General features: G+C 36.8%; 1 protein-coding gene across 3 annotated transcripts in view; it reads left to right on the top strand.

The window, feature by feature from the left end:
• IKZF3 (IKAROS family zinc finger 3) overlaps positions 1–12,721 on the top strand; it is a 72,836-nt gene that overhangs the window by 37,375 nt on the left and 22,740 nt on the right. Inside the window, exons 4-6 of one of the 3 annotated variants that reach the window (XM_017648595.3) lie at positions 8,263–8,523; positions 9,399–9,566; positions 11,623–11,739. The exons of 1 other annotated variant lie outside the window; for it this stretch is intronic. In XM_017648595.3, coding sequence (XP_017504084.2) covers positions 8,263–8,523; positions 9,399–9,566; positions 11,623–11,739 — 546 coding nt within the window. The remainder of the gene's footprint in view (positions 1–8,262; positions 8,524–9,398; positions 9,567–11,622; positions 11,740–12,721) is intronic. One more of the 3 variants, XM_073235560.1, reaches the window with a different exon arrangement.

Here is a 12,721-nt window from a genome sequence, read left to right as displayed (position 1 = left end):
TGCTTCAGAATGTTGTAGAAAAGTTAGAGAGTGGCAGAGCAAATTGACTTATTTCTTCCCTGCCTGGCCTTCTTATTATTGTTAAATTGGTTCAGGCTTTCCAAAGAGTTCATTCTTTCATTCAATACCTATAGAAAGAGAACCCTCTGTAAGGTTCTGGGGATGCAAATATTAAAACCTGGCCCCTGCTTTGACAATACTCCTAGTCTACATGGGAAATAAACATGCTATCTGTCACATAACACAGCACATACTGTGTTATACCAAGAACTACTTACATCTTCTACATTTTCATTCCTTTTCTTACTTTTAGCCAATTTAATTGTACTTGAATGAATAATTTTTGAATTTTTCTAAGAATCATTTTAATGTGCTTTAAATATTTTATTGACTTGTGGTTTTAAAAAGAGTGACTATTCTATGCAAGGGAATTGTGAATGAAAGAAGGTTTTTTTCTTCTGGATTTATAAGTGAAATGTCTGCTGAGTGCATACTTTAGTCTCTCTCTAGGATGTTTAGGCAACATCTAACACCTCAGCCTCTTTAAACGTACTTTCACACATTATATTTCAATGGATAGTGGCTATTTCTCAAAAATATAAATATGAAATAATATGATACATAGGTTAAATCAATAGAAAAAGTTCATAGTTATAATGGACAGAAATGAAAAAATACTTTGTGTACTGCTTTGTCATTTAGAAGGAACTTTTACACACCATGTTCTTCTGTCCTCACAACTCTAGACAAGGAATCCACCTGGCCCCAGGATATCTGAAGAGTTCAGCCCAGCTGAGCTGCTGGAACCCAACTTACAACTGATGTGTAGTGTATCCCTGTTGTTAAAAGTAATAAATCTCCTCTTATTCTACTGGGGAAGCAATAACTGCACTGAAATTATTAAGAAAAATTATTTTTATTATTATGGCAATGAATGAGCTATTTGATAGTCAGATAGTAAGACAAAGATTAATGTCATTAGTAAAATTGAGGGTGGTTCCTTTGCAAGGGAAACTTTGTTCATGTTTTCATGCTAATGTCCTTGAATTTGAAGTGACATGATTTCCTAATTACAGTTTAGATTCTTTAAGGGCAGCATTAAAAGTCTGATAAGAATATATTTTAATGAGAACTTAAACTAAACCAAGTATTATCCAAACTACTATTTTTTATTTTGCTGCTATTGAGGTATTAATATTTTATCTCTTATTAGTCTGATTCACCTTTTCCAGATTTTTCCCTAATTTTAAAATAGATGTTTTACAAATTACTAGAACTCTGTCATTTTAAATTTTAAAAGAAGAGAAAAATGAAAACGTAATGGATCTTATAAATTAATGACTAAAAGTTTTATTTTCATGGAAGCTTTATAATTTTACTGATTAGCAACTACTAGAACTTCTTATTCTTTAGTTCTCAAAATATCCCTGGCTTTTCTCCCTCCTCACTTCATAAATAAAAATATAAATTAGAAAATGAAAATGACCCATAATTTCAGATTTTTGTTTCTAATACAAAGAGGCTGTTGTGGGAAAGGAATAGAGACATTAATTTTATAAGGAAAACGGTTTTAATCTGTTTCTGCTGTATTGGATGATAGTAAATTCTGTAGACAAAATACCTACAATACATATATCTCCCATTTTTCTCTTTAGTGCTTCAAGCATCTAAATCCTATTAACAGCTGTCAAAACCTGGTAAAGTATTTAGATGCTTTCACAATTTGTTTAATTGGATAGTTAGGAAATGGCATGCTAGAAAAGCCCACACCCCCCTTTCTTTTAGCCTGGCTGAACATCTGTAGCATTAGGGCCTCATTATCTCTGAATTGGCATAGCAAATCAGTGGCATCATTAAAATGCCACATTAAGATGATTAAGCTTCTTTGTTATCCAGTTGACTTTTGCATGTGCTGAGGATTTCATGGTTATGACCCCTAATCCTTGTAAACCACTTAAACAACATCACCCTTTTGTGTCTTCCCTAACAGCCTCTCTCATTTTGTCCCTTCTCACAGTATCTCTGGCAAACTTGAGGCTGTTACTCTAAACTTTGTCTTGTCTTTCTTTGAGTTGGATTCAGAGAGCTCATAGTTCAAAGTGGAAATTCAGAGCCTCCTTTATACCCTGGGAAATTACTGCTAACATGCTATCCAAGATGCCCAAGTTGCCTGTTCTGTTTGCTATCTTTGATGGGTTCTTCTCTCCAACTGAGCATTTTATGTGCTTGTAAAAACAAACTGAGGCACAGTTGGCTGAGACTGCTATTGCCCCTGAAGGATTTAGATGTTGGATCCTTTCCAAGACCCATTGTTTTTGCAATGTCTCAGGTGAAACCAAAAATGTCTACTCTGGAGCGCAAGCCTTTTATGTGATAACCATCACCCCAGGAAACGAAACCATGTGCATCAGCCCCAGCGAGTCAAGGCTTTGTTCTCTTCAGCCTACAAAATTCTCTCTGGGGTGTGTGTGTGTTAGTGTGTGTCATCTTCCTCAGAGGCCTCCAGAACATAGACAAAGATGGGAGCAATTGTACCCCAGAGTAGCTCCTTTAGAAAGAAGTTCAGTTTAATCTAATTTTCTACAGGCTAGATTCAATTTAGGCATCTTTTACCCCCTCTGGGAATGTTTAGCAATTATCTTTATAAGCAATTTGTGGTTTGGTGTGTTCTTTTCTCCACAAGTTCAATTATAAAAAATTTACTCAGGAAGCCTTTAACATTTTTGATTATGAAATATATCATATATTCAAAAAGGCAAATATAATTACATGTATGGTTTAAAGAATAATAACAAAATGAGCATCCATGGACCCAACAGCTGGCTTAAGAAATAAAATATTGCTCGTGCTTGTGAAGATTCTTGATACTCTTTTAAGTGGCAATTTAAGTTGTGTCTAAGAAACCTGATACATATTACAAGACACTGAAATTGACAAAACTTAAATGAGAAAGTATTCACATTGCAAGAGGTTTAGTCACTTTACAAAAGACTTCAGAATACTGTGGGGCAGTTCCTCAAGTCTATTCAAGTATTTCTCCCCAGACCTTTAAAATTTTCTGCCTTTATTAACAGTTCACATGTTGCTAGTCACCAACAACTGAACAATCAATGAAAAATGAAGAGAAACATCTCTGAATATATAATGTAAATAAGTGGAACAATCCTACTGGTTTTACGTGTAACATTTTACAAACATATCAACTGTATTAAGGTGAATTTTTAGGTGAATTAATGGTATCATGTTAAATATAAAGTAGAATGAGAGAGCAGGAGAATTTTTTTTCTAGCTTAGGATGTAAAGAAAGACTGCATGGAAGAAATGGCATTTAAACAGCATCTGGAAGTTTAAATAGAACATGATGTGGAAGGAGGGCATTTTAGGTGTGGGAAAGACTGAAGAAGAGGTTGGAAAGCTACCATCAGTCAGGGTGCTACTGTGCTTCCCAAACTTTAAGATGTGTAAGAATCCTTGAGAATTGTGCTAAAATGTGAATTCTGATCCAGTAGGTCTGGGGTGCAGCCTGAAAGTCTGCATTTCTAACAAGCTCTCAGGGGATGCTGGAACTGCTAATCCAAGGACCTCAGTTTGGGTAGCAAGGCTCTAGTCTAGAGAGAAAAATGATTCAAGGACACTAACGAGAAATCAGATGATCAGGTAGGCTCAGAGCAGATTCTAGACAGGCCCTCCAATGTCTCATCCCAATAAGGAGTTTGAACAACTGTGAACAAAATGAAATCATTTATAGTTTCTGAACAAGGGTTTTAGTACTAAAGAATGATTAATCTGGCAATAATATATAGTATAAAACATAGATCACATACACTGTGGGCCAGTTAGGAGGCTAAAGCAGTGGTATATTGATGTACTGAGCATTTGTTGTGTATGTACTTTATGTAGAGCCTGTGTCAAACTCTAGAGCAGTGGTTCTCAAACTCCATTGTGCATAATATTTACCTAGAGAACATATTTTTAAATGCGTATTTCCAGTCCCCACACCCAGATTAGTAGATCTATGGTGAGACCCCCAAAATGTCTATTTTAAAACCATGCAAGCTCTGGTCTTACAGATACAGTCTAAGCAGTGTCATAGGGGATACTGAATTAAAATAAGTAGGTAAGTAAGTAAGTAAGTAAGTAAGTAAGTAGACAACAAACAATGTAGCTTCTCACCTCAGACAGTTTACATGTCCATACAGGAGATGAGGTGAGTTTTAAGTAACTCAAAGATAAGGAATAGATTATTTTTCATTTTAGGGGATCAGGGAAGGCATAATGGGGGGAAAGGGCATATTCATTTGGCCTTAAAAGATGTATAGAATTTGGACCTGTAGCAATGTTGAGGGAAGACCTTCTAGGCCATGGAAATAATAAAAGCAAGAATACTTAGAAGTTCTTTAGTTCAGTTAAAGATATCTAATCATTCAAAATCAGTATTACAAAGATAGATTGGGGCCAGATACTGGAAGTCCTTTTAATTTTTTGTTTCTGAGTTTGGACTTTATTTTGTTGGCAGTAAAGAATATTGAAGAATTTTGACAGGGCCACTATATGACCAAAGCTACAGTTTAGGAAGAATAATCTGGTGGTAGTATACACCTGTGGTAGTGAGCTGGAAAGGAGAGAGAGAGAGGAGGCAGGGAGAACGATGTGGAGGCTCCCACAATAGATACTGAGCAGAGTAAACAGGGTCTGAGGTTTAAGATAATGAGTATACAAAACAATGGAGAGGAGGAACAGATTGGAGAAAGGGCACAAAAATAGAACCAATGGGTAACTGAATGTGGGCACAAACAGGAGGAAAGAAAGATGACTGTGAAGATTCTAGCCTTAGTAACTGGAAAGATACCCAGAAGACCTTTGGAGATGAAGGAGTGAAGGAGAGGAGAGAGATTATACCTGGAGATATATATTTGAGGATTAATCATATAAAATGCTAGTTGGAGCCCTTAATAGTAGGTGAATTGCCATAAGGTGTAGAGGGAAGAAAAAAAGAGTGTTAAGGACGGTATTTGGAGGCAAAGGGTGGAAAAGGAGCTAGAAAAAAGCAATCAGGAAGGTAAGGAAAGAAGGTACGGTTACACTGAAGAAATAGGAGTGTAAAAGAACAAGGAATGGTGGTTAATAGCGTCAAGGGCTACGGAGAAGTTGGGGAGAATGGCACACAAAAAGGCATTGGATTTATGAATCAGAAGATTACTGATGCTCTTCAGGGGAGCAGTTTGGTGAAGCCAGATTACAGGGAATTTTACATCAGTTTCAAGGATGTAGAGGCAGTAAGCATGGATTACTTTTGTAATAAATCTACCTAGAAAAGAATGTTGAGAGAGGATGAGTCTAGGCATGCCGAAATGAGAGGCTTATCTAAATTGGAAAGGGAAAGGAGAAGAGGTGGCATCTAGAGAGCCTGAAGACAGAGCCTGATGACATAGAATGTATAGGTTTTGAAGACTGGGTTGATGGGGAGATTGAAAGGAAAAGGACCCAGTTTCAAGACTTAGAGACTGGGAAAAGGATGACGCCATTTGTAAATACAAAGAAGTCATAAATTAGAAGCAAGTTGGACTTCAAAGATGACAAGTTTAACTTTAAACATGTTTATTTATATTTTCAAGGGATACTGAATTAAATGCCCCCCTTTCCTCTGCTCCAATAAATCTTCCTCCCAAGGGATGTAATGAATCTCTTCATCAGAGCAGACTCATGTCTTTCCTGGTAGTTTTGGTGGGCTATATTTAGGGGCTGGGCATTAAACCCTATAATCTCTCAGGAATCCCATTTTCACCTTAGATACTAATGTATTCTAATATTCAACTCTGCTTACCTTCACATGATAAACCATAATGAATTGTTTGTCCTCAGTAACTGTGCAGATAGGCCATCCAGTTCTTTAATCTAAAACTGGTAAGACTCCAGAGGCAATCTAACAAACAATACCAAGAACTCTTTTTGGACCATGAAGTCCCAGGGACTTCGCTAACACCTTGTCCATGTGACTCTTATGTGTTCCATTAAGATCCTGGGTCTCAAATACTGTCTTCCTTGTTCTATAGCTAAATCCTAAAGGATAAAAGCCAAGAGTTTATCCTGAGCCAGATCGGTGTAGTATTGAGTACTACTAGGTCAAACACATCACAGCCAAAATCCTGAGGGAAAGAGCAACTCTCTTATGTCCTGTGTTTTCAGAAAGACCAACCAATTGATTCTACTAGTTTTTAATTGTCACTGACCACAGAATGGCCTGAGTCTGTTTATATTAACATCTTATAACCAAAATGAAAAGGATCCTTTTCTGCTGCTCCTTTCTATCTGCTGTTTTTGATTTTCAATCGCTGAAGTTTTCCGTTGAGGTTCTTTTAAACGCCTACATGCAAACTGAAGAGCACTCAAGCTTTGGTGGGATATCACCCACAGCTGGAGTGATGAAGGAAGGGAGGTGGGTACAGCCTCAGGTGCATCCTTCTCTCAAAAAAAAAAAAAAATTAAAAAAAAACAAGAACTACTTAAGCAAACATTCCATCTGAAAACAGGCAAGACTTGTCCAGAGAAAGAAGGGAATGAGCCTCTTTTCATGTAGGAAACAGATATTAATTCACATATAACCCAAATGCATACAACGGGCAAATTTGAAACATGTTGTACTTGTCCTCTAGCCCTGCATCTCTTCTAATCAAAGAGTGAAAGGTTGTGAACCATGAACCGTGGTGAGAAGCAGTGGAACAGTGTTCAGCAATGGCTCCTCTGTTGGTGGTTAGGCCCTGTCTTGCTCTGCTAAGCAAGCACAGTTAATACAGATGAAAGGTAACCTTGATAGAAGTGAAAATTGAAACTTGAGTTGAAGGTAGCAAGTCAGGCACAGCTGCAGTTGTACTTCCTCCTATGTGGCAAAAGGAGCTGCACTTACCGGTGTTTTTTGGAAAGGATGTAGTTTTTAAAATATCTTTTCTTCAGAGTATTTTGGCTTTTAAAGTCTATGCCATTGATGGCAGAGTGTGGAATATGTTAGTAAGAATCCACTTAGACTTTATATGTCTAAGGTGTGCTGTCAAATCCACATTCAGCATTCTAATCACACATCTGCTATTAACTGGCTCTGTGACCTTGGACAAATCACTGAAAACATCTCTGTTTCCGGATTTCCTTTTCTGCAAAACAGGAGGGGTGGATTAGATGATCTCTAAATTCCCTTCCAACCCTAAAATTCCATTGATTTATGATTCCTCATGGGTAAATACAACTTCTGATTTCTAAGAACAAATATTTGAAAAAGTAAGCATTTATGCAACATACTTTATATATGAAAAATCCCTTACAAGTATTTATTATTATTACATCAGGCAAATACTTAGGTTTTGTTAGTATTTGGTGCATTAATTTGCCTTCTTCACGTCTTATGTTTTGCAGCTTAAGAGTGCTGCAACTCTTTTTAATATAGTACCTGCTCAGCCCCTCCTCTCCTGTCCAGTCCTGTAACTCTAAGATCTTGAGTTTAGCCCTAACTTGGGTATAGGTGCGCTTCCCCTTGCTCAGGTTGAGTTCCACTTACCTGTGTCAATGAAAGTGACTCCTTAGAAGGTTATGTTAAAGCATTACTTCTCCTTTTATCTTTCTCAACAGTATTTCACTAGTACTGCCAGCTTTCTCTATATTCAGTGTTGTCTCTTTATCAGTTCCAAGATAGATAAGACTCATTTTTAGCAGTTCATGTACATGGAAGGGGAAGAGGCAAAGCACAGCTTAAAATTAAAAAAATATATATATTAACTGTTCAGCTTTCAGTCTTAATGGCTTAAATTGAATGCATTTGAAGGATTATAATAGTATTGACTTCTTGAAACCAAAGACCACACATCTTGCTTTTTAACTGCAGCCACCAAAAAGGTATTAGATCTGAGTGAGAATCTTTCTTCTCCCCCAGTACTGGAGAAGAGTTGCTCAAAATGTTTTCTTCATGGTGGCTTTGAGCAGTCATAGCTAAAATCTATTATCTCTAATTTTCTGGATGGTCTAAAACACTGCCATCTACATGTGTGTGTGTGTGTGTGTGTGTGTGTGTGTGTGTGTGTGTTTCCCTGACTGTAGTTCTGAATTCAAATAATGAGTGATCGTTTTAATTGTGCTTTCTTGTTTTTTAGAAGTACAATATTATGTTAGCTTCATTTGGTATATAATTGTTGGTTGTGGGTCTCTGCTCTTTGAGCTATTTTGATGGCTGGCTCCAAATACAGTCATTGTTCATTTCTTACATTTTCCTCCCTGCAGATGATTCAATGAAAGTGAAAGATGAATACAATGAAAGGGATGAGAATGTTTTAAAGCCAGAGCCTATGGAAAATGCAGAAGAGCCTGAAATTCCTTACAGCTATCCAAGAGACTATAATGAATATGAAAACATTAAGTTGGAGAGACATGTTGTCTCATACGAGAGTAGCAGGCCAGCCAGTGGCAAGATGAACTGTGATGTGTGTGGATTATCCTGCATTAGCTTCAATGTCTTAATGGTTCATAAGCGGAGCCATACTGGTAAATAGTCTCCTTTATCCATTCTTCTGAAAACTGTCCTAATGCAGCCATGTGAGAAATGAAGCGATGGAATTTGGGATGACTTCTGATCACTTTCATTGATTTTTGCTATAATTCTGATGTATCTTTCCCTCTCTGCATTTCCATTTACTCATTGATTTTTATTCATGTTTTGCTATGCACTTGGCAAACATATTGCAAATTCTATGAATAAAAAAAACTGTATAGAGCAGTGTTCTAGGTCAGCCAAATATCTTTTCTTCTGCTAATAAAGAGGAGTTGAATGCATCTTTCATATATTTTTGCATAACTTTTTAAAAAAGCAGATCTCCTTATTGGGTTGGGTCCAAAGTTGGCAGATGAAAGGTTATAGTTTTTATTAGCACTTTAAAAAAAATTCATTTTCAGACAATAAACAGTCTATAGAAATGCCTATAAACACAACAGTCCTACTGAGCCCAGTAGATTCCATCTGATATCTGATATGAAGACTAAAAAAGAAGCATTTCTGGCCCTTGATATTCTTTTAGGACTTGAGTCCATGACTAATTTTTCAGATTGAGATTATATTCAAAAGGAATGTTAAGTAATATAAAAATTTATATCTACAAAGCATGTCTAAAGCTACTCTGGGCTTTTTTGCCCTGCTCCAAAACAGGATGATACCTAAAGGAGCCTTGCTAGTTGAAAGCTTTTTCTCTTCCAGAGGGAAGAGTCCATGAAGTATGCCTTATGCTTGCCTTGAAATACAGCTCTCAGCTGATCCCAATATGAACAGATACTGTCTAAAAGATGAGTTTTGCCATAGGCATCTAATCTGTGCATATGTTTTGGCTCTTGCCGTGATCAGAAATCTCCTTTTTGTCCTTTTAAAGGTGAACGCCCATTCCAGTGTAATCAGTGTGGGGCATCTTTTACTCAGAAAGGTAACCTCCTCCGCCACATTAAACTGCACACAGGGGAAAAACCTTTTAAGTGTCACCTCTGCAATTACGCATGCCAGAGAAGAGATGCACTAACAGGTCATCTTAGGACACATTCTGGTAAGTGAGAGCAATGAGCATTCCATATTTAGTGAATGAGTGTTCCTCTGTGCCCACTGAGAAAACTAGAAAGAGTTAAGTACAGAGGTTTTAATCTGTCATTCCTTTTCTGAAGGGTTACAACAGCAGAGACCTCTAGGGCTAATTACACGTCCATTAAGGCATTAATTGCTCTCCGTCTGGCTCGATGGGGATGATCATCTCCTTACCATCCTTGCTCCCCTAGAGAACAACACAGACAGGAGGAGGCTACCCTATAAACATGCCTCTTAATTTTTTGTGAAAAAATTACAGCCATCAATATTTTCTTATGGTAAACTTTATTAAAAGATTATTTCCCTAAGCACTCAAATACTTTTCATTCAAAAGTCTGTACAAGCATATGATGTACAGTGTATAAATTATGTAAACCTGTAAACTCCGTATAAATAATTGTTGGGGGGCTACTTTTGGCCAATCTAAGCTAAATTGATTCCTTTTTATTGAGATACAATTGACAATATAACATTGTATTAATTTTAGGTGTACATGGGTTAAAATTCTTAAACCCAACCTTCCTCTTGATCAACCTATTTATTTTTAATCTTTAAAAGATGAGCAGCAGTAGCAATTCATAAAAAGCTATGTTCCATCATGATGTTTTCACTTTCTTATTTTAACAAGCAAGATAATAAATTTTTTTCAGCTTTTAGAATTTCCCTCCTAGAAAAATAAAACTGAGTTTATTTTCAAATTTGGGATCTCATGTTCTTGATGTTATCTGACAAACCTTAAATTGAAGGGGGAAAAAAAACGGCTTGTTTTTATGTCAATTCACATACTATTTTGATATAACTCAGCCCCAAACCCACAACTGGTCACAATTCGGAGACTAAGGATTAAAAAACCAGCCCCAATAAAACCCACCGTGAGAGATCATAAGTGGCAAAAGAAGGGTTTCTTTTACAGTTCATTTTTCAGAGTAATGAATTAAGGCTGCATTTCATCCAAAAAATTAGAATAGTTATCTTCTGTTGCTTTTTTATAGTAAGATCCAACAATGGTAGTCATTTTTAAGATAGATTCCAGAGGACCCCAATATTCAGAAACTTAACATTTTTAGCCCTAGCAAACCTAAATTTATTTTCATTTTGGATTCTGTAAGGATCTTGCAGTGCTTTAAATTCTGAAGGCTTTGCTTTAAACAGAGCAAGAGGATTAGAAAGTAAAAATCTCAGTCCCTAAAACTGACAAATTCATAGGGTACATTTTACCAACGAATGAGAAAGGCCAGTCCTGCACACAGAGCTGAAGTTATTACTTACATGTTAAGCAATAAAGCATTTGGAGGAGTTGGAAGGATAAGGATGGGCTGAATTGTATGGATGAACTTTTGAAGAAACTTGCTTTATCTTACAAATTAAAATGAAGTCATTTTTGTTACTCAAAAATATCCTCAGTTAGCTAGCTCAGTTTTTATGATTTACCCCAGACTTTGCTATAGCCACTTGGCAAGAATAAACTAAATTTACCTAAGTGTGTCAATGCCCTAGAAAGGCCATCAGTTTCTTATGGAACGGCTAGCTCCCACAGCATTCCTTACATATAGCCAGGTGGGTGTCCCAAAATAAGGGATCTCTTCCTATTCCATTCTTTTTTTTTAACTTTTTTATTAATACATTTTTTGTTAAATATCTTTGTATTTTTTTTTTCCTGCAAGACTTGGTGTTGGCGTTCCTATTCCATTCTGAAGCCACACTAACCTTGAAGAATAAAAAGACACACTCTATTTTTTTCCTAAAGAAACAAGATTGTCTCTGGAGCCAAAACACTATGCTGAATGATAATCCTTTCATTTGTGAGAGGAGACGATCCTTTCAAAGACTAACATGATAATCAATTGTACAACATAACTTTATTTCATTTTACTAAACTTAAATGTAAGTGCAGAATATCCAGATACTCTGGCTTCTCTTAGCAGCCTCATATCCTAATAGACAGTTTTCATACAGTCCCAGGACATCATGGATTCTGTAACCCCTGAGGGTCACTGAGTGCCCCTGTGCTCTCCTTATAGTTGAGAAACCCTATAAATGTGAATTTTGCGGAAGGAGTTACAAGCAGAGGAGTTCCCTTGAGGAGCATAAGGAGCGTTGCCGTACGTTTCTTCAGAGCACTGACCTGAGTGATCCTGGTGAGTTCATGCAACACTCATTCTATACACATTTAGTGAGCATCTACTATTCTAGGTGGTGGGATACAAGAGTAAATAAGAAAACAAAAAATCCTGCTCTTGTGGAGTTTATATTTTAATGGGGAAAGACAGACCATAAACAAAGTAAAAAAAGTAATTTATACAGTATGTTAGAAGGTATAAGTACTATTAAGAAAAATGAAGCAGTTACTGCGGGCTGAGGGTAAGTCAGGGAAGGCTTCAGTGAGGTGATATTTTAACAAGAATTAAAGAGATGAAGAGAGAGCCCTGCAGAAAACTAGGAAATAGCAAGTGCAAGGGCCCTGGGGCTTGAGTTTAAAGAAGTATAAATAGTCCCGTGTGTCTGGAGCAGAGTGAGTAAAGGGACATGAGGCCAGAGAGGAAATGGGAAGCTAGATCTTATCAGGCCTTGTAGGCTATTGTAAAGACTTTGGCTTTTACTCTGAGTGAAACTGAAAATCTTCAAAGATTTTTTAACAGAGCAGTGACATGATTGGACTTCTCATTTGAAATGAATCATTCTACTTGCTATTGAGAATAGATTGTATTTGGGACAATATTGGAACTGGAGAATCTGGTTAGGAAGCTATGGCAATAATCCAAGCAAGAGAAAACTGTGTAGTGATAGAGGTGGTGGGAAGTGTTCTAATCCCACATGTGTTTTAAAGGTAGAGCCAACAGAATTTCCTAACAGATCAATGTGAGATGTGATGAAGAATGCAGCTGCCATTAACTGAAATGGCAAAGATTGATGGTAGAACAGGTTGAGGGATGGCTAGGGCAGAGTCAATTGAAACTACAAGGATTTTCTTTGCACAGGGCCCAAAAATCATGTACTTCTCTACTCATATGATTTATTGTGATGCTTATATTTGGCTGTGGGAATTTTCTATGTTATTTAGTTTTTTATTTGTTATTTTTAATTACACGCCTAATGGCAGTTGGTTGAAACACTAGATGT

This window comes from Manis javanica, chromosome 4, assembly GCF_040802235.1.
Source record: "Manis javanica isolate MJ-LG chromosome 4, MJ_LKY, whole genome shotgun sequence".
NCBI classification, from domain to species: Eukaryota; Metazoa; Chordata; class Mammalia; order Pholidota; family Manidae; genus Manis; species Manis javanica.
Note: the sequence above shows the minus strand (reverse complement) of the source record. Positions and strands in the feature narration are given on the sequence as shown.